The sequence below is a fragment of the Triticum dicoccoides genome, chromosome 3A (genome assembly GCF_002162155.2).
Source record: "Triticum dicoccoides isolate Atlit2015 ecotype Zavitan chromosome 3A, WEW_v2.0, whole genome shotgun sequence".
NCBI classification, from domain to species: Eukaryota; Viridiplantae; Streptophyta; class Magnoliopsida; order Poales; family Poaceae; genus Triticum; species Triticum dicoccoides.
Genome location: NC_041384.1, coordinates 50630578 through 50650081, shown reverse-complemented (window position 1 = coordinate 50650081; position 19504 = coordinate 50630578). Strand labels below are relative to the sequence as shown.

At 41.3% G+C, this 19504-nt stretch overlaps 1 protein-coding gene and 1 long non-coding RNA gene across 2 annotated transcripts; both read left to right on the top strand.

The window, feature by feature from the left end:
- The first annotated feature begins 2409 nt into the window (after nt 1-2409).
- Nucleotides 2410-3707, top strand: LOC119271171. Its single transcript, XR_005134437.1, has 3 exons — nt 2410-2574; nt 3421-3503; nt 3617-3707. It is a non-coding gene; the product is annotated as an uncharacterized LOC119271171 (long non-coding RNA).
- Nucleotides 3708-4077: 370 nt separating this feature from the next.
- On the top strand, nt 4078-5839 carry LOC119271170. Its single transcript, XM_037553097.1, has 5 exons — nt 4078-4460; nt 4535-4829; nt 4915-4994; nt 5078-5304; nt 5487-5839. Exons 1-4 carry the CDS (start codon nt 4405-4407, stop codon nt 5298-5300), a joined length of 654 nt encoding a protein of 217 aa, XP_037408994.1. The 5' UTR covers nt 4078-4404; the 3' UTR covers nt 5301-5304; nt 5487-5839.
- Nucleotides 5840-19504: the final 13665 nt, after the last annotated feature.

Here is a 19504-nt window from a genome sequence, read left to right as displayed (position 1 = left end):
AAAATCTGTGATACACTATATAGAATAGAATATTTGTACTCCATGAAACCTTTCCTGGGCTCCATAAATTTTGTTTTTGAGCTCGTGCTTCTACAGATTCTGCAATTTTGATTCATTGTTCGGGCATTTGGAGTTCAAAGGTATCTAAGTTTCTCTGATGTGTGTTTTCAAAGAATTTGGTACGCTTGGCACTAGGTTTTTTTGGCCGAACGCATTGTCACTTTATTGTCTTTCTATTATATTATCTTTGAATCTACATAGAATATATTAGTGGTATGAAAAAGTGAAGTAGTCTAATTCAATTTCTTTTTTCATTGCATACACTTAATTTCAATCTGATCAAAATAAAAAAATCAAAGATAATTGATTTCAGCCATAAGTAGAACGCCCGAGTTGCTACACCTTTGCGGGGAGAGCAGCACATGGGGCGGTGGTTGAGGCCACGGCAGCTGCCGACCTCGTCCATGGCCATTGTTGGTCGGTGAAGTAGGCATGCATGAGGTGGTGGCAGGGTGTGTTAGCGCGGTGACTCGAGGAGGAGGATGCAGTCACGGGGAGGGAGAGACGACGGAGGGCTTCAACGGCCGGTGTGCGCTGGTTGGCCGCGTGGTGGCGCCATGCCGCGGCTCCGGTCGGGCGGACACCTGCCGGGCACAGGTACGTCACTGGACGTGGGTAAGAGGTGGGGATTTGGAGGCGGAGCTGTCGGGCGATAGTTTTGTTACATCTGACCATCATATTAATTGTTTTTTTGCGGGGAATCTTTTTTTTTTGAGATTGCGGGGAATCATATTAATTGTTGTTGATTCAACAAAAAAACATCTGGAGATTTTTTGTTGAATCAACAACAATTAATATGAAATGGACGGAGCATTTCTAACATGGGTCAGGAAGTAGCATATGCTATTTAGATGGGGTTTTTTTTTGCGGGGTGTAAATTAAGAGGTCTATCTTTTCGGAGATTTTTTTCATTCTTTTGTTTATATACAAGATTTTGCACCTTCATAGAGTTTATGTTTCACTTTAGTTAGTTGTGAGCGGTACTGCTTAACTTTTCTTTTAACTAATTGATTGCCAAAAAAGAGATCAAAAGAATATTTGAATTGATAAAAATCTGTAAGATATAAAGTAAAAGGTTTTTGAAAAGAGGGCTCACACAGTCAAGGAAAGGAAATGTCAACGAGAAATATGTAACTTTATCTTTTTGCAAGGAGAGAGTGGTTAAAGAGAGATGAAGATTGCCTATGAAGGAAGAAGCGAGATAGAGCATAACCAGATTTTGGGCTCACATCTCTGAGCACGTTATTTTGAAAGGCGGTAAAGTGGCACTAAAAATTTACAATAAAATTCACACACAAACATATGCATATGCTCTAAGTGACAATCAAATTTCGTTCAAACGTATGTTATATAATGCGCTGCAAAAAAGACAGAAATCCGGCAAAAAAAGGAAAATAACAAGCTGATTTTTGCAGGTGTATCTTTTTATCTCTCACATACAAAAATGGATTTTATACAAATCCGTACGAATATACTACACTTCTATTTGTGTGCAAGGAAAAAAATTAGCTGTAAAAATTCATTTCTTTGAAATGGAAAAAGGGCTCATGGCCCCGGGCTCGAAACACATTATTTGGATAGAGAAAAAACGATTTGTTGTTATAGGAATTGAACCACATGTTGTCAGGTTCGATGCACATTTCTCAATTAAAATAATTATTTAATTACCATATTTTTTGTTGTTCCATGGCAATCCCCTTGGCACTCGGCTAGGTTGATAGGATCTATTTTTGTCCTGTGCCTTTTTTTATTTGATTAAGATCAATTTCCGTTCTTTGCTGTTGCAGTATTGGAGTGGGATTTCCATCATGGCTCCCTTGCGTTATTTATGAGATTACATTGAAGAAAGGGATTCATCGACCCAATACGATGTTTTTTATAATCAAAGCAAAATATAGCTATGCTTCTCTTCGCAAGTGCTTTAATTTGACCTTTTTATTTGACCGTTAAAACTTAAATCTGCGTGAAAAGACGGGATATGACGAAGGAATTTTAGCGCTTGGACGGACAGGCATTTTTGGAGCACCCAGCACGGGCTCACAGGGCCAGGCCAACCCCGTGGCCCATATGGCAAGGGAGATAAGTGGCTGCGATAATTTTGCCCTAACATCGGAAATTCTCACCCCCAAAAAGAAAAATCGGAACTTCCATTTCGTTCTCCCGCCGCCCCTCCCCCGCACGGCAGGTGCCTTCTTCGAGTCTCCGCCACAGCGGCCGCCGCCTCCGCCTCCCACATCGCCCAAGCCCGCCACCGCCCCCGCCACCGCCCCGCCCCCGCCGGGCGAACCCAAGTCCCGCCCCCGCCGGGCGAATCCAAGTCCCACCCCCACCGCTTGCCCCCTCCAACCCCTTCTCCGATACCCCCAAACCCCTCGATAAACCCGAGTCCGGACCTCAACTTCGGAGGCGTCCTCTTCCCCAGGACTCACAACAATCGGAGCCCAAAATCGCCGCCACCTCCTCCTACAATCGGAACTCCGGTCCACCCCGCCGGGCCTCCCCTCCACTGCGCAGGTACGTCCGCCGCAGCGCCGGCCGCCTCCCTTTCCCCCAAAGCTTGCCTTAGCGAACCCGTGTAGCCTTGGAATCGGCCAGCCTTCCATCGATCTTGTTGGCTGTGGCCCAGTGTCCAGGGTCCAATATATAGTGCGTGTGTTCTTTGGCAATATCTGCTAGTAGTATTTTCTAGGCAAAGCGGTCTTCAAACACGTAGGGGGGAGAGAGAGAGGGAGGGAGAGTGTAGATAGGTTCAATTTGGTAATTGTTCTGTCTCGGAAAGCATGGATTTTGATGTTCATTTGGGGGTCCTTTGTTAGCATTGATTGTCTGTTGGCCAGCCCTCCCTTGGATCTTGTTGGCTGCGGCTGTGAATTTGGTAAAGATATACTTTTTCTTTTTAGAAAATGAGGTAAAGATATACTTATGTGTATGGATTCATGGAGTTCTTCCCGTACTTCTTGCTACTCACCTGTTACATGTTATGATAAAACCAATTATGCCCAGTGATACGTAGAATCAGTACATAGTAGTTTTTTGACTCTTAAATGGATATGTTGGTCAGTTCTGTTGCTGTTTCACAGCAGCTTCTCAAACCTCTAATTTAGTCACTCAACATATGCATGAGTGCACGCATTCGTGTCTTCTTTTCCATGGTGGTTGAAATTGAGATTAGGAACGGTGCACTCATTTTGTTCTGGAAAGACTGGTGTGGGCAGGGACAGTGTATTCCTGATCTTGCACCCTATCTATTTTCTGCAGTGTCCACTTGATGTTGATGCTCTGTGTTATCGCTGTGAATGCTGGCATGACAACGAATGTCATTATTTTCTGAATTACTTATATTAGTGTTTTGTCATGCAGTTATATGGGCTGATTGTTTTGAAAAATAAACCTCAAGAAAAAGATAAGGAGGTTCCTGTGACCAGCATCTCGTTGCGAGCGAGGTTAGAGGCATTGATATGTTTAGTGCATTTATGCTTCCTTCACTCCTCTACATCTTCTTGTAATCAAGCTGGTGGTTCGCTCATAGCTAAAGCTACATTGTACTTCTGTGAAGATTCGAGCCTCCTAGTCATCACTCATCGAACACCATTTTGAGGAAAGGAGGAAAGACCTTCTGACCTCTTAAGAGATCAGGGATGCCTCCGGTAAGCATCCTATGTTAGCCTCACTCTCTTTTTGTGCTTTCTTGCTACAATCTTGAGCTAAGCAAGCTATCGATTTAGGCAGTCTACTCTTTTTCTTCCGAGATTTTCGGTCGAGAGTCAGGAATTTTTAGCATCGGTTTCCAGTCTTTGAATGCCTCCGTAAGCAATCTCGCTCCACCCGCTGTACACAGTCCACCTCACACACAATATATCATCTTTCAAACCATTTTCTGTATGGGCAGTTTATCTTCATAACTTGTGGAAACCGAGCATATTATGTATCATATGTTCTGATATTTCCGCTTCCGTATTGAATGTAGAGGCCTTGAAGCTCGTTCTTTTTCCTTTTCTTCTGAATTCTCAGATTGCGGCAGACAAGGAAGAGTTAGATAGGCTGTATAACCAAGTAGCTGGATCTGTCGTTCTACTTCTTCGGTCCAAAGATGGTGACTCCGTTGATTTTGGCACCGGAATTGTCCTTTTTTCGGATGAAAGTAGAGCATTGATTGGCGTAGATAAATCTCAAATCAAGGATGGCGAGACTATTACAGTTCGGTTCCATGACAGTACACAAAGCGTTGCGAGTGTCTTTTTGAAAAAGACAACACAAAAGCACGCGGTTCTACTAGTGTATTCCACTGCTCGCCCTCCTCCTGTCAGGTTCAATGTGTCTCCAACCACGAGGCAAGATATTTTCATGCTTGGTGTGGTGGAAGAGGATGAGACACTTGGTTTGATGACTGGAACTGTCGGGTGCGTATATTGCATACTTACTTTTCTACTGACCGCCTTACAGTTCACTTGTTTGCTGACATCTCCTTTTATAGCAATCCGAACTGCAGAGCTGTTGATAGGGCAAGGAATCCTATTTATCGAAGCGAGAGTACATTTGCTGTGAGTTTCCCCATGTCAGGACGAAGTTTGGTTCCAAACGATAAGGAAAAGGTTGAAGAAACCAAGGAGATTATGCAATTGATTGGAGCGCCCGTGTTTGACATGAGTGGTTTGGTTATTGGTACAATCGATTGTGCTGATCCGGATTCGTATAATCTGAAATTTGCAATTAAAACCATTTTTTTTCTGGATAAGCTGGAAAAGTTTTTAAAGGATAAGGATGAGCAGGTGATACTTTATTATTCTGTTTTTTTTTTGTTATGCTAAAAGAAATGGCAGTAAAGCTTCACTTGGATTTATTATATGTTTGCAGATTTATCTTTCAAGGGGTGAGGAAGGCACTGGAACGAGCGGGCAGGGTAGTTCCACTTCAGCACCGGAGAGTAAAAAGAGGTAGGTAACACTAAGTGCATAACTGGACATGTTTTGTGTCATGAATTGTACACATAATCCTTCTGGTGTGTTGTTCTTATCAGGGAACGTGCAGATTCACCTCCAAGTGATACGAGGAAAGGAAAAAGTTTATGCATGGATCAACTTGAAGCTAACATGGCGGTGGTCAGTGAAGAGCAGCTAAGGTTACACAAGTCCCCGGTCCAAGTTGAGATGGATTTTGGAAGACGAGAAGCAACGCAACGGGCGCTCATGAGGCTTGTTACCCCAGAATCTGATGATGAATGGAGGAGCTCCCCATCTTAATCAGGTATTGTCATTCGTTTCCTGTTCTGCTTTGATCCTTGGCTGAAGCAATTTCGTTTTTCTTGTGGTTGCCATTTAAAGGTAGACCATTTGACCTAAATCATGTGTGTTAAGTGCTCTGATCCTTGATCGAACAATTTGCCTAAATCATCTCTGTCATGTGCTTGTTGATTTTGTACTGTGCAGGTTTGCAGAGAGAGGAGGACAAAGCTGCTTTGAAGGATGGTGGTTCCAAGCTGATGCAGAACGAAGCCCTGTGTTGATGCATTGTGAGGCAGGTAGATCTTCTGCTGACAATCAAGCATAGCCTGATGATAGTGGACGCTGTTGCTTAAGGGAGCCTGAGTGCTGGCCCGTCCTATGCTGCTGCTTGTTCCTGTACTGGTAGCTCTCTTCAGATGCTGTTGAAGTAGTGCTAATAGGGGCTAAGATATGTTTTGAGTGTGAGAATCTCCAGCTGGTTTCCAATTAGTGTGCCAACTTGCTCTCCTTCTTGCATGTCTCCTGTAATGAACTTTTTTTTTATTTTTGTTAAGAAATTAACGGAAAGGGGGTTAAGCCGGTTGGTTAGATAGCATCATTTCTGTCGAACCATTTAACCCGAATCATTTTCTTGGTGTGGATAGCAAGATATATAAGGTGAGTTATTCGGCTGTTCTTAGTTCCTGGTTCTTTCCTATATATTGCTCTTATTATATGTCATAGGCATGATGATAAAAGATGTGCAACTATGATTACAAATGCGAATACCAGCTTGTTCTTGAAACCACAATCCTTGTTAGAAGTTACACCAAGTATGTTAGCCTACTTGTTTTATTGTTCTTTTTGTATTGTGAGCTAAATTCTTGTCATCAGCTTGAGATGGAAGAGTAATTAAGGTGATCATTTAACGGTTTACAACTGTAAGTTTGTTTCTTTTTAATGGTTTACAACATTCATATTGACTGTTCGTCACCCTGGGTGAGGAATAGTTATTCTTCATCCCCTCTATTTTAACATCAATGCACTTTAATTTTACTTTATGTAAATTTTGTCTTATTTCAGATGTAAAAAGAGAACGTAAGAAAAATATATAATCACCGTAAAAAATATTTTATGTTACGTAAAATTGCAAATGTAAAAACATAGTGTAAAATGTACATAAAATGCAAATTTTCTGGTCTTATGACCTTTTTTTTTTCTTATGCCGAATTTTACGCAGTGAATCAATATGAAAATAGTCACATTCATACCGATTCACTACGTAAAATTCGGATAACTAGTCGACCCGTCCCAGTAATAATAGTTGAACTTCACCTAGAGACAGTTTGAACTTCCGCAAACATTGTCCAAATAGGGCTTGCGATATACCGTTGGAAAGATGTGGACACGTGGATCACAACTAAGTTAAATTTTTATCAAAAACTACACGGTTTAAGAGCGGTTTTGAAAGCCGTTTTCTACATACGGCAAAAACATGAATAGTATTTGTGAGCCCATTTCTAAACGGTTTGTCAGTATAAGGCAAATGATATGGCGTTGAACAGCTTCTGCAAATTCACTCATTCTACATATAGAAAGTTTTCCCAAATTCCATACGGTTAAAGAGTAATTTAAAAATGCTAGAATTTTTCAAACCGAACAGTCGAGCTCGTATTGTTGGCGGAATTTAAAAACGGCTAATCCGTTTGATGCAAATGATATGGCGTTGGAAAGCTTATAGAAATGCGCTTCTTTTCCATCTAGAAAGTTTATCAAAATTGTTATTAACGTTATACACGAAACTTTTAAATTGTTTATCAAAATTTAGCATATAATATACCGTTGGAAAGCTTATGAATAGGAGCAACTTTTTTATGTAAATAGTTGTTACAAATTCATTGCCATTTTCGAGCAGTTTTAAAAATGGCAAAAAAAACATTGTTTGCATTTTTTTAACATGTAAATGAACTACCGATGTCTCACACTATAAATTTTAAACCGTGTAGGGAAGAGGACATGAACTTCTTGTAGAAACCTATTAGGCTTTTATTTTTGTATTTTTTTATTCTCATTCGAAAAGCATTCCGTGTAGTACTTACACTACTCGTTGTTTTCACTTTGAACTTATGTTATGCATTTTTTTTTGTAATTCCTCACCCGTTCGTCAGAGTTGCACACATGATATACCTTTAGAAACCTGTTGAAAAGACGCAATTTTTTCTAATACGGTTAATGGGCAACATACACCAATTTTTAATGTAGAGCATTTTGTTTCAAATTTGTAATGGATTGAGAGAATTATTTTAGAAGACCAAAACAATTTTTTTCTGTGATTTTGAACATGTAATACACAGTGAACCACTATCAAAAGAAGTTTTGAACTTTCCCATGCCGAGCACCCGAACTTCTAGCAACAAAATTTATACTTTGCCTTTTTATTCCTTTTTCCCATATGAAAACACACACAATGCAGTACATGAACTTCTGGAAATTTTTTTATCGGGAAAACTCCTAAAGAACTCATCGAAATTGAGCAAATGATACCATTACAAAGCTATTGGAAAACATTTTTACAAAATCATGACGGTTTAAGAGCATCTTTTAAACACGCTAAACCTGTTTCAAATGATATACACAAGACATTTCAATTATATTCCGGGAATAACACGTATGATATACCGTTGGAAATATTATGTTTTAGAAGCAATTTTCTAATGTAGACAAATTTTTGAAATTCATTGCCATTTTGAGTAGTTTTTCAAATGCCAAAAATGGCAACGATATTCTAATTTGTAAATTTTAGGTTTTTATAAACTCAAAGTTCTCTCTTGTTTTAATTTTAACTTCTTAGTTTTATATTTAGAAAAAAAATACCTTTTTAAGTAAACATCGAACAACTTTTTTTGTAACTGTATTAAATACTTCTTTTCGAGAAACGAGAAGAATCTGAGTTTTTTTATACATCGAGCAGCTCCGTTATTTTAATTTGAATTTTTTAGTTTTATTCTTTAGTAACGAGGAAAAACTGAGTTGCTTATAAACATTGAAACGCACAAATGATACACCTTTGAAAAGCTATTGAAATTATGCAATTTTTTCTTGTTAAAAAACTTGAACATCTTTATTCTTTTTTTAACTTCTTGGTTTTATTCTTTTAATAATGAGAAAAATCCAAATTTTTAATAGACATCGAACTTCACCATTTTTTATTTGAATTTCTTAGTTTTATTTGTTAGTAACAGGCAAAATCTTGTGTTTATAAAGATTAAAGCGCGCCTTTATTTTAATTCAAACTTCTAATTTTTTAAGAACGGGAAAAACCATTTTTTATAAACTCTTTTGGAATGTTCCTCTTTGTAAATTCAACTTCTCTGGTTTTTTTTACAAATGGGAAAATCCATTTTTATAAATATTTTGAAATAATTTTTTATTTGAATTTCTTGGGCACTTTTTTGTGTACGCTCATAACAATTTCTTTGAACCCTTCAATTTATTAAATTTGAACTTTGAGAGTTATCATTTTTTGTAGGTGACACTTTTGTTTTCTTCGTACTATATCAACATCACATTACTCCGTTATTTTAATTTGAACTTCTTGGTTTATTCTTTATTAACGCGAATTTTGAGTTTCGTAATCAACATTGAACCGCTCCTTTTTTTAAGTTAGAACTTCTAGTCATTTAGAAACGGGGAAAATTGAGTCTTCGAAAACGCACTGCATGAAGAAGTTAAATTTTTGCGGCATGCTTGTTTGAATTTCACTCTGTTTTTCGTGTGTTGTTTTAGCCCATAACTGCCAAACCACTCACTGGAATTAAACAAATAATGTACCGATGGAAAGCTATTGAAAACACACAACTTTCCTGTGTTGATTTTATTTTTCATATTCGCGCCGTTGGAAAGCTTGTGAATAGGAACTTTTTTTTTCAAAATTCATCGCCGTTCATGAGTTATTTTTAAAATGCCAAAATGACTTTTTTGGACATGTAAATCCTAGGTTTTAATAAACTTTGAGCTTCTGTTGTTATTCTAATTTGAACTTCACATTTATTTATATATTGAGTAAAGAATTATTTTTTATTTTTGAATAAACATCAAATTTGAGTGTCTCTTCAATTTAAACTTCATGGTTGATTCTTTAATAACAAGGAATATCTGAGTTTTTTAATAACGGTAAAATCCTAATGTTTTACTACACATCGAACCACTTCGTTATTTTTAGTTTGACCTTCTAGTTTTTTATAAAAGAAAATTGGAGAATTCTATTTTAAATGTTTTTTAGTTGTTCCTTTTTGTTAATTTGAACTTCTCCTATTTATTTCTTTAGTAGCGAGAAAAATCTAAGTTTTCTATAACCTTCAAACTTCTGCATTATTTTAATGCGAACTTCTTTGTTTTATTGCTAGAAAAATATGGTTTTAAAATAAGCATCAAATTGTTTGTAAGAATTATTAATAAAAATTTGTTGAACAACACTTTATTTATTTATTTTTTTGACGTTCTTGGTTTTGTAATAAATATTGAACTTCTTCGTTATTTAAATTTGAACCTCTAGTTTTTTGATACGGGAATAATATATTTTTAAAATTTTGAACTACTCTATTTTTTGATTTGAACTTCTTGGGTTATTCATTAGTAAAGTGGGAAATCCTAGTTTTGTAATAAACATGGCACCGCTCTGTTATTAAAATTTGTACTTCTATTTTCTTTAGAAACGGGAAACCCATTTTTTATAAACTTTTTTTGGACTGCGCAGTTTTTTTTAGTTTGACCTTGTTGGTTTTCTAATAAACATTGGACATCTCTGTTATTTAAATTTGAACCTCTAGGGTTTTTTTAACGGAAAAATTCCTAATTATAATTGTTTTTGAACTACTCTGAAATTTTAATTTCAACTTCTTGATTTTATCTTTTTAGAAACGCAAAAAGTCCTTTTTGTTGTGAACATCAAATTGCTCTCCTAATTTGAACTTCTTGGTTATTTTTTTAGAAAATTAAAAAATTATGATTTTTTTGTTATAAACAGTGAACATCTCTTTTTAATTTTTCATTTGAACTTCTGGTTTTCTTTTTCTAGAAACTAGGGAAAAAAATCTTATTTTTATAAACACCCAGCTGGCGTGTCATTTTAATTTGAACTGCTCCAATTTTTTCGGAATTGATTTTTCTATTTATTTAGAATATTATATTTTATTAACTAGAAAAAAATCATTATATAAATAATTTCGCACGCTATCCGTACACATATGTTAGCAACTGATTTTTGTTGAGAGAAAATTGCGTAAGGAAGAAATCGATCCATAAAAATACATAAGCAAATACATCCATCATATTCTATTTAACTTTCTGTTAGCAAACTTCTTATGTTATTAGTTTTGGGTGGAGTGGACTTTTAACAGTGAATTCTAAAGTTTGTATTACTTTTTTGCGGGTGGAAAAAAACTTTAGAAGTTCACTAATAAAAGTAAAAAACTATAGAGTTTCTAAAGTTTTTAAACTAGACTATTTGTGTTTTCCTACTTTTTCTATATAGAACGGTGGACACCATAGAAATTACAGGTTTTAAACATATAAGGAAACAAGAATTTCACCACAAGCTGGTTTTTTAATAGTATAATATGCATGCCTGTTTTCCATCCACTCACCACCACACGTCTTTATCCCATCAGAACCGAGCTATACTGCCTACTATTCTCTATGTTGCCATTTTCTTTGTTTTTTTGGTGGGCCCATAACGGAAGCTCTAGCTTCACTTGGTTAAGATGGAACAACTTGCAAGCGGAAAGGAAGTACTCCTTCCTTGGTCACGAGGAGGAGGCAGCTTGCACTTCATATCTTCGGGAGCAACAGCAATGGAGAGGAAGCAGCTAGCGTAGGCCAGCGCCGTGGAAGCTCCTGCACGCCTCACCACCACCCGCTACCATGCTCCAGTACCCGCGGCCAGCAAGGGACGAACACATAGATTTGCACAGGCACACAAAACGCTGTCATTTTACTCATCACCTGCATCAGTTTTAGCAGGCAGCGAGATAGCAAATGCAGCAGAGAATACACTGACAAATCATTCCATGTAGCTACACGGAGCGCATCTGACTACCATCTACACCCGACAAACTGCACACTTGATCAATACCATCCAGATTCCAGAAACTACAACAGTTTAGGAATTCATCAGACTAACGGGCCAGCACTTGTCGACTGAAAAAAACGAACTGGATGATAGAAAGCGTCACCGGCACTTTGGAACATCGATGAGTGAGAGATTGCAGGGGTGGGGGCGGCTATTGGCGCAGCAGTGGGCGGCGCACTAGGCTGTTGGTGCAGCAGCTGGCGGCGTCTGGGCAGTGTGCCCCGGAAAGCGTCGCCGGTGATGAGCAATTCCTGCACGCGACCCTGTCTTTGAACTTCTCATCAGTTGAGACGATGGAGTCGGGGATCCCCGAGCAAACTGGGGCGAGGATGGCGCGGCGACCCTCCCGTCGGTTATTCGTCGGTGATGCAACAGATTAAGGGCAGTGAGGGAAGGAGTCGGACCATGGTTGGCGGCGGGAGGCGGAGACCTGCTTGGAGCAGGGGTGATGGAAGCAGAGGAGAGAAGGGAGCGCATGCGACAGTTCGATGGAGCTGTCGGCTTTGAGCGAGCTGGCTGCAGGAGTTGAACGGCGTGGAGGGGCTGCATTGAACTACTGCATAGTGCATCCCACCGTCTGGGCATCCCACGTACCCGTCGGCAGAGGTCCCCGTGTAGAGATCGGTGACATGGCCAAGCCCTTCGCCGGAGCTGTTCAAGGCAGCGACGCACCGGAGCGGGGGGCTACAACTCGTGGCAGGGCGGAGGGCGCACGCGGCTCCGACCGCGGCGGATCCCGCGGGGTGGATGGGGGCATCTGCTGCGGATCTCACGGGGTGGGATGGGGACAGCCGTCGCCGCGCCGGTCGGGGATGAAGAGCCGCCGCCATCGTGGAAGCAAGGGGAAGGGAGGCCGCTGCTGCGGTTGAAGCAGGGGGAGGGAGGACGCGGAGGCGGCGCGGTTGGTGGCCGGGGCAACGGCCGCGGCGGCGTCTCCGGTTGGGGGCGGGGCGGCGGCCGCGTCTCCGGTTGAGGGCAAAGTGGCGGCGGCGGCGCCGGTTGGGGGCGGAGAGACGAGCACGTCGCCGGTTGGGTCGGGAGGAAAATAAAATTGGTGCATTTAAAAGAACTGCTCAACTGATCAGTAATCATGACTAACCATAGCAAAAAAACACAGTAATAATATCGCTAATATAGAGTAGCATCCAGAGCTCGCTGGTAATCCGCATCTACCACCAACCATCACCAATGTAGCTTCACAAGGACTCACAAGAACAAGGATAGGAGCGCATAAACTTATTTTGTAACTTGTTCGGTGATCAAGAACACGCGCATAGGGAGCACAAGAATCGATCGAAGCATATACTCGCCATCAAGAAGGGACAAGTTTCTCCCCCCGGCCCTACTCCCCAACCAACCCACCGAACTAACTCCATACGTTCATCATCATACATTGCGTACCGTGCATTTTTCCTCTTCCTTCCATACTGTGCACGAGGCCTTTGGCTACTCAATTTATTTTCTTTTGCTGCTTCTCTATTCTACATAGACCCGGCAATCTCCCTCCGATAAAAGCATACTTTTTGAGTACTCTAAAGAAATATAGCCCATTGGGCCGGCTTTAGGATTATGCTTACTCCTACTGTGGAGAAACCCAGAGGAGTCTGACTACCATTTCTTCGTATGAAGTACGTACTTGTTCTTCACCGTGCAAGCTCTACAGGTTTCGGAATCCGAGGCCTTCAAGTTCAACCGTAGACGTAGAAGCAAACCGGTACTTAAGCATCGAGCGAATGAGAGACGAGTGAGACGCCTTTAGCTCCTAGAATGCCTTCTTCAACTTTGCTATACGCAATTCGTGCGCCAAATAGAACTGCTAGACTACGTCGAGTTGTGACCACTCATGCCTCTAAAGAGCGAGGCAAAGGGTAACACTAGGGCGGAGCTCCACCTTTTGTTCCTCCAGCTCGGACTCCTAAACTAGAAACTATATAAGAGGCACGAGATGATCAGGTGTGTGCACTAAAGCTCGACATGATGAAAGCTTATGAGAACTTCACTGCTATAGCTGATACGGGATCTAATGACTTATTTCTTAAAATAGGGTTTTGTGGCCCTAGTTTCTTTGGCCCATTTGAAATGAGCTACGAATAGGTCCTACTTCAGACAATCCTTCAGTGTCCCTTCAGAGGAGATGAGTGGGATGACGAATGAGTTCTTTAAACATCTCTATACTGCTGAAGGTACTGAAAGAATGGAGGATGTTCGTTCTGTTGACAGTTCCTCGGAAAGTATCTCAGGCAATGAATGAGCAATTGACTGCGCCCTTTACTGGTTCTGAAGTGTGACCTTTTTAAGATGTACCCTGAAAGGCCCTTGGCCCGGACGGCTATCCAGCCCACTTTTTTCAGCGAAGGTGGGATTTCTATGGTGATGAGGTTAGTGACTTCAGTTACCTTCTTGGTTCTTTTCAATGGGGAGCGTCTTGAGGAATTCAAACCTTCTCAGGGACTACGCCAGGGAGATCCAATCTCTCCGTACTTATTCTTGTTAGCAGTAGTTTAGGTATTCGAAATAGCGAAATGCATAAATTATCTATCTCAAGTACGTCTCGTACTTATCTTGAGCCATCAGTCAGATTGAATGCAGCGCCCCGCCGGCAGCTCCTGACCTCTGTTCCTATGGGGGAAAGAAGGTGTGGCTTTGGACCCCAAACTCTTCCATGACGCCCTTCTTCTTATAGCGTGGGTAAGTGATCAATACATAAAAAATCACACCCATTGGATCCATCCTGATATGATTGGGTGATTTGCACGTTCCCTTAAGAACAAGCACACACACACACACAAAATCCTGAAAAGAAAGATAGATGCTCATCTTCACACTGATAGCAGTAGGCTCACTACGTACATTGTCCAACCCACCTCGTAAGACATCTTTCCTCGGATAGCCAAGCGAAAGAGGAGGTCTCAAGCATGCAAAAACACATGTATGAGCAGGAAAAGATGTGCAATCAAGCTCAGAGACTGCAGATAACGGATCTCTCAGGCACCGGTTTCCCTCAGTTCAGGAAGGGAAGCGATCTTTCAAGGGTCCCAGGATAAAAAAAGGTAATTAATATGTCTCCGGCCGAAGTGATAGATAAAGGCTTTACCCATTGGCAAGGAACGCTTGGAGGAGTGAAACAACGATTCCGCCTAGCGTAGGACACGTATATTTGATCCAATCTAGCAAGCGTAGCCAGCCCCACCCACGGGTGAAATTGTACAACTCCCTATCTCGTTGAAAGCCCCTTTGCTTACGGAAGAGAAGAGTTGGATGCCGTGGTGGGAAAGCTCCCGTTTCAACTTTCCTTCTTGTAAGCTTCGGTATAAATAGCTCACTTGCGGGATCTAATCTCATTCTATGGGAATAGCTTTCATTTCTATCTTTTGGCTTAAAGTGGTGAACAAATCCTTTCTCTTCACTTTTTGTGCTCCGCATGGCTCCGGTCAAGATGTGACTCATCCTGTATATACATAATTAGGAGACCTCTCACGAACTTGTTAAAGAAAGGAGTACCATTTGTGTGGACAAGCCAAAGCAATCCTTTGATGTTCTCAAGCAAGCTTTAATTGAGGCCCCTGTGTTGGTTCTCCCTGATTTCAGTAAAAGATTTGTGCTAGAGACAGATGCCTGTGGGCATTGGAGCTGTGATAAGGGGTAGAAGTATTCGTGTGGGGTGGGTTTCGAAGGGAAGGTTGCACAATAGATCGGAGATCCTTTGAGGAAGACTGAAATGACTATACTTATAGAATGGTCCATATCGAACAGATACGATACTGGTTTACACAGAGAATATCGCCTAGCTCTAAAACGGCAGCACCTGAGTGCAACTTCGAGTAAGAAAGAACGACCTTCTGCTACCTTTTTACCGGGGCATTGTTTTAACAACTTTAGCTGATTGATCTACGAATGAAGGGATTCAAGCTTATTTTTGTTAACCGAGATGCAAACGACTAACAAACTGGATTCGAAGCCACCTGTCGTAATAGTACCTACGGGTTCTTTCTGTGGAGCCTTCAAATGCAATAGCTAGCTGCCCAACGGCCAATGCCACATGCAAATCTCCATTTTCCAACTTATACAACTCTTTGGGGTCCAAAGATACTCGCCATTGCAACTTAATAAATAGGACCGGTGGGATCGCCTTCAACAGATATATCGGTTTCACTGCTTTCGTACCCTTTGTTTTGGTCATGTGGATGACCCGCAGACCGTAGGTAAGATGGATACCCACGTACTGCCTTCAATGAAGAGAGTTTTACCAAGGACCCTTAGACAGATAGGGGAGGACAGACAAGAGGTATGCAACCTGCTGAATATTGTCACCGAATCGCTCACTGACAAATACTTGGGGCTCCCCTCCCTGGTAGGAGTGGATAGGAGCGACTGCTTCCAACACTTAATTGAGAGAGTTTGCACTCGGATTAATGGCTGCAAAGAGGAAGGGCTAATTGGCTCTGCCATGGAGACCGAAATACGAGCTTCTTTCATCACATCATTTTGCAACGGAGAAAAAAGAAGAACATAATAAAGTTTCTGAATGACTCAAACGGCAATAGGATCGAAGGTAATGACCAGTTAGCATCTCTGATACAGGGTTACTTTGAGGGACTGTTCACCTCAGAAGTCCTAGCTCCCGACCCTGGGCTACTGGGGAAAGTAAACAGGCGAGTAACTGAAGAAATGAACGCAAGCCTCTTGGCTCCGTTCACGGCAGATGAAGTAAAGGCATCACTCTGAATACAATCGAGAGTTAGGTACAGTAATCTTCAGATATGACAATACCTCCCCCAAAGCATTGTCAAGTATTGGAATTAGGGCACCAACCACGAATAGGAGCTGTATAGAACTCCGGAAAGAGACCTTTGATGAAGTCGGCATCCTCCCAAGTGGCATTTGCTTGATCCAAACTAGCCCACTTCCTTGGTTGCGGAAAAACCATGCTACGCAAGTAATTTTCCACACACTGATTCACACGTTCTGTCTGGCCATCTGATTGTGGGTGATAGGCAGAGCTAAACCTCAATTTCACTTGCAGTGCTTTGAAGAAGGCCTGCCACATGTTACTTGTGAATATTCGGTTTCTATCAGAGACTATTGACTTTGGCAATCCATTCCACTTAAAAACATTATCCATGAAAGCATGAGAGACTGATTGTACTGTATAAGGGTGAGCAAGGGGAATGAAATGAGAATATTTAGTGAACCTGTCCACCACCAACAATATGACTTCTTTGCCCAATGATTTGGTAAGACCCTCAAAGAAATCCAGGGAGATGTCAGTCCAAGCAGAAGTAGGTAATGGCAGTGACCAGACAATTCTTCAATGTTGTGAAGGCCTCAATTTGAGCATCTGACCACTGGAATGAATCTTTTTTTAGACATTCATGAAGTGGCCTAGAATTGATCCCATAATTCTTGGTAAATCTTCTTTTTCTGCAGCAATAGCAAGAAAACTCCTCAACTGAGTGATAGTCTTAGGTGCTGGCCATTCTTTGATGGCAACTATTTTGTGGGGGTCTGTAGATAGACCCTATCCTTAGATAACATGCCCTAAATACTCCACTTGAGGGACAGGAAAACTGCATTTGCTAATCTTAGCATATAGTTTTTATGACCTTCTAACTTTAGATGCTTGAGATGAGCTTGTTTGGTCTTGCTATATATCAGAATATCATCAAAGAATACCAAAAGGTATTTCCAGAGCAAAAACATGATTCATTAAAGATTGGAAGGTAGCAGGTGCATTAGTGAGTCCAAATGACATCACTAAGTATTCATAATGACAAAAATATGTCCTAAAATTTATGAATGTCTTCTCTTCTCATTCTTATCTGATGATAACCTGATCTCAAATCAAGTTTGGAAAACAGTTGTGCACCATGTAGCTCATCTAATAGATCCTCAATGACAGGAATATTGAATTGATTTTCTGCACTTAACCCGAAAGCAAGTTTGAAAACAAGACCTGCTCTGTGAAGTGATGGAAGTAGTGAAGGTTTAGGCTTCGGATCTGTGAAGTTCAGGTTTTGGAGTAGAGGTCAGAGGCTAGTGCGGGTAGCCCTGTCGGAAAATAGAAAGAAGAGGCTGATGCACCTGCCCGGCGGTGGGTGGGTTCAGCTCGATCAACTTGGATAGGAGTTTTTTCTCTATCTTTCTCCATGGTGTTCAAGTAGTGCGTCCAGAAAGCTGTGATTCATGGGAGGGAGCAACTTCAATAGCTTTGGCTGTGAAAACTCTTGGTCTTGGAGCATCAGTGTCATCAGTTCACCCAAGATCAACATGACAAATAACTACTAGGTTTGTGCCAGAAAAGCATCTTGCGTGACGGGGAAAGAGTGGAAAAAGAAAGAGATTCATCAGCTATGGAATCTGACAGGTATCGGTATTGAACAGAGGGGGCTGTTCACAAAGCATCCCATGGATGGTAATGGTGCTTCCCCAGTTGCTGTTCCTACTCCTTTGGCTGGTGCCAAATCAGGTGACTTTGAAGTTGAAGCTTGCCCGCAGAATGATGTAACCATGCTGGTAGTACTATGATTGCCATAGAGCGCAGATGTCTCTGTCCCTAGGAACGTGATGCTTAGGTGCAAGGTGAAACACAAGCAGGAGATCGAGAAAAGAAATCATACGGATTGCAACCTACAGATGAAGAATCTGCTTCATTGTTCCCACCATCTATATCAGATGTTTAATAAGAATAGGAATCGAATAAGCTGCTGATTGACTGAGGAAGCATTTGAAAAGAAAGGAAGGGTGATGCTTGTTAAACAAAGCTGCGTGTGGGGCCGCCACGTATAGCTGTAGTTTCTGCTGTAGCATCAGTTATTTCCGTTATTGATGTAGTAGCATCGGTTATTGCTCAGGTTACGAATGACCCAATCTATCTATGGCAACCACCCCTACTTTTAGTAGATGGAGATGCGCACCTAGAAAAGACGGATGAAAGAGAACCTGCCCTTCTGACTTCTTCTCTTGTCTGTCCTTTACGCAAAGCGATCTATGGTCTCAACAAGCCCCGATAGTGTCGGTTTTTGAAGTTCAGCACAGTGGTTATGTTATCCAGGCAGGGTTTGCTCGGAGTGATCATGATTCGGCCATGTTCGTATCAGTTTATCCTCGAGGACGTGCTATTCTGTTGTTGTATGTTGATGATATCAAACTGACTGGTGATTACTCCATTACCATATCGCTGATCAAGTGTCGCCTTCATCAATTATTTGCTATGAAGGTGCTGACGCGCCCTAAGCCTTTTCTTGGCTTGGAGGTCGCACATTCTCCTCGTGGATATTTGGTATCTCAGATCAAATAACGTCATGACTTGACCACTCGAGCTCAACTCAATGATGAGAAGACTGTTGACACTCCCTTGGAGCTTTACGTTAAACTCTGTCCGACTGATGGCTCACCATTATCTGATCCGATGCAGTACAGACAATAGGTCGGCAGTTTGGTTTATCTGACGATCTCTTGCCTAGATGGCTTTTCCTAAGAAAGTCAGCCTTTCATGGCTGCCCCCCGGTCAGTTCACTTTGCAGCAGTTCATCGGATTCTTAGATATACTCGAGGTACCTTTTCTCGAGCCGTCCTTTTTTCCGTCATCGTCTTCTTTATAGTTGCGTGCAACTACTGATGCCGATTGGGCCTTCAAATAGGTGCTCAACTACAGGCTTATCTATTTTATGGGGAGACGAGACACTATCTTGGATGAGATAAAAGCAATAGGCAGTTGCTCCTTCCACTACCGAAGCGGAGTACCGTGCCATGGCACACTACTAGATAGATTGTATGGCTCTGTTGGTGACTTTCTGATTGTGGGTTTCATTTGAAAAACCCCAACGCCATTCATCTTGCGTCAAATCCGGTCTTTCGTGCAAGAGTTTCATTTTTGGCCGCTACTACGTTCGTCGAAAACTTCTTGATGGCACCATCATCTCATTACCTTATTTTTTCCCTTCGACTTCGGCTATGACCAATGCCCCACCTAGCTGAATAGGCGTAACAAAGCTACCTAAAAAAGGCAAGGTGCACCTTAGATTGAAATCGACAAATTGCGTTTTGCCAGATGGATTCTTTAGAAAGATTCCCGAATAAAGTTCAGTATAATATTTAGTTAGAATCTAAATAA

What these genes read in the sequence shown, in the direction of transcription:
- LOC119271170 (XM_037553097.1), top strand. Translation starts at nt 4,405, where the DNA reads ATGCTTGGTGTGGTGGAAGAGGATGAGACACTTGGTTTGATGACTGGA. An exon ending in TTGATGACTGGAACTGTCGG is followed by an intron (nt 4,461 to 4,534) that starts GTGCGTATATTG and finishes CTCCTTTTATAG; the next exon opens with CAATCCGAACTGCAGAGCTG. An exon ending in GCACCGGAGAGTAAAAAGAG is followed by an intron (nt 4,995 to 5,077) that starts GTAGGTAACACT and finishes TGTTCTTATCAG; the next exon opens with GGAACGTGCAGATTCACCTC.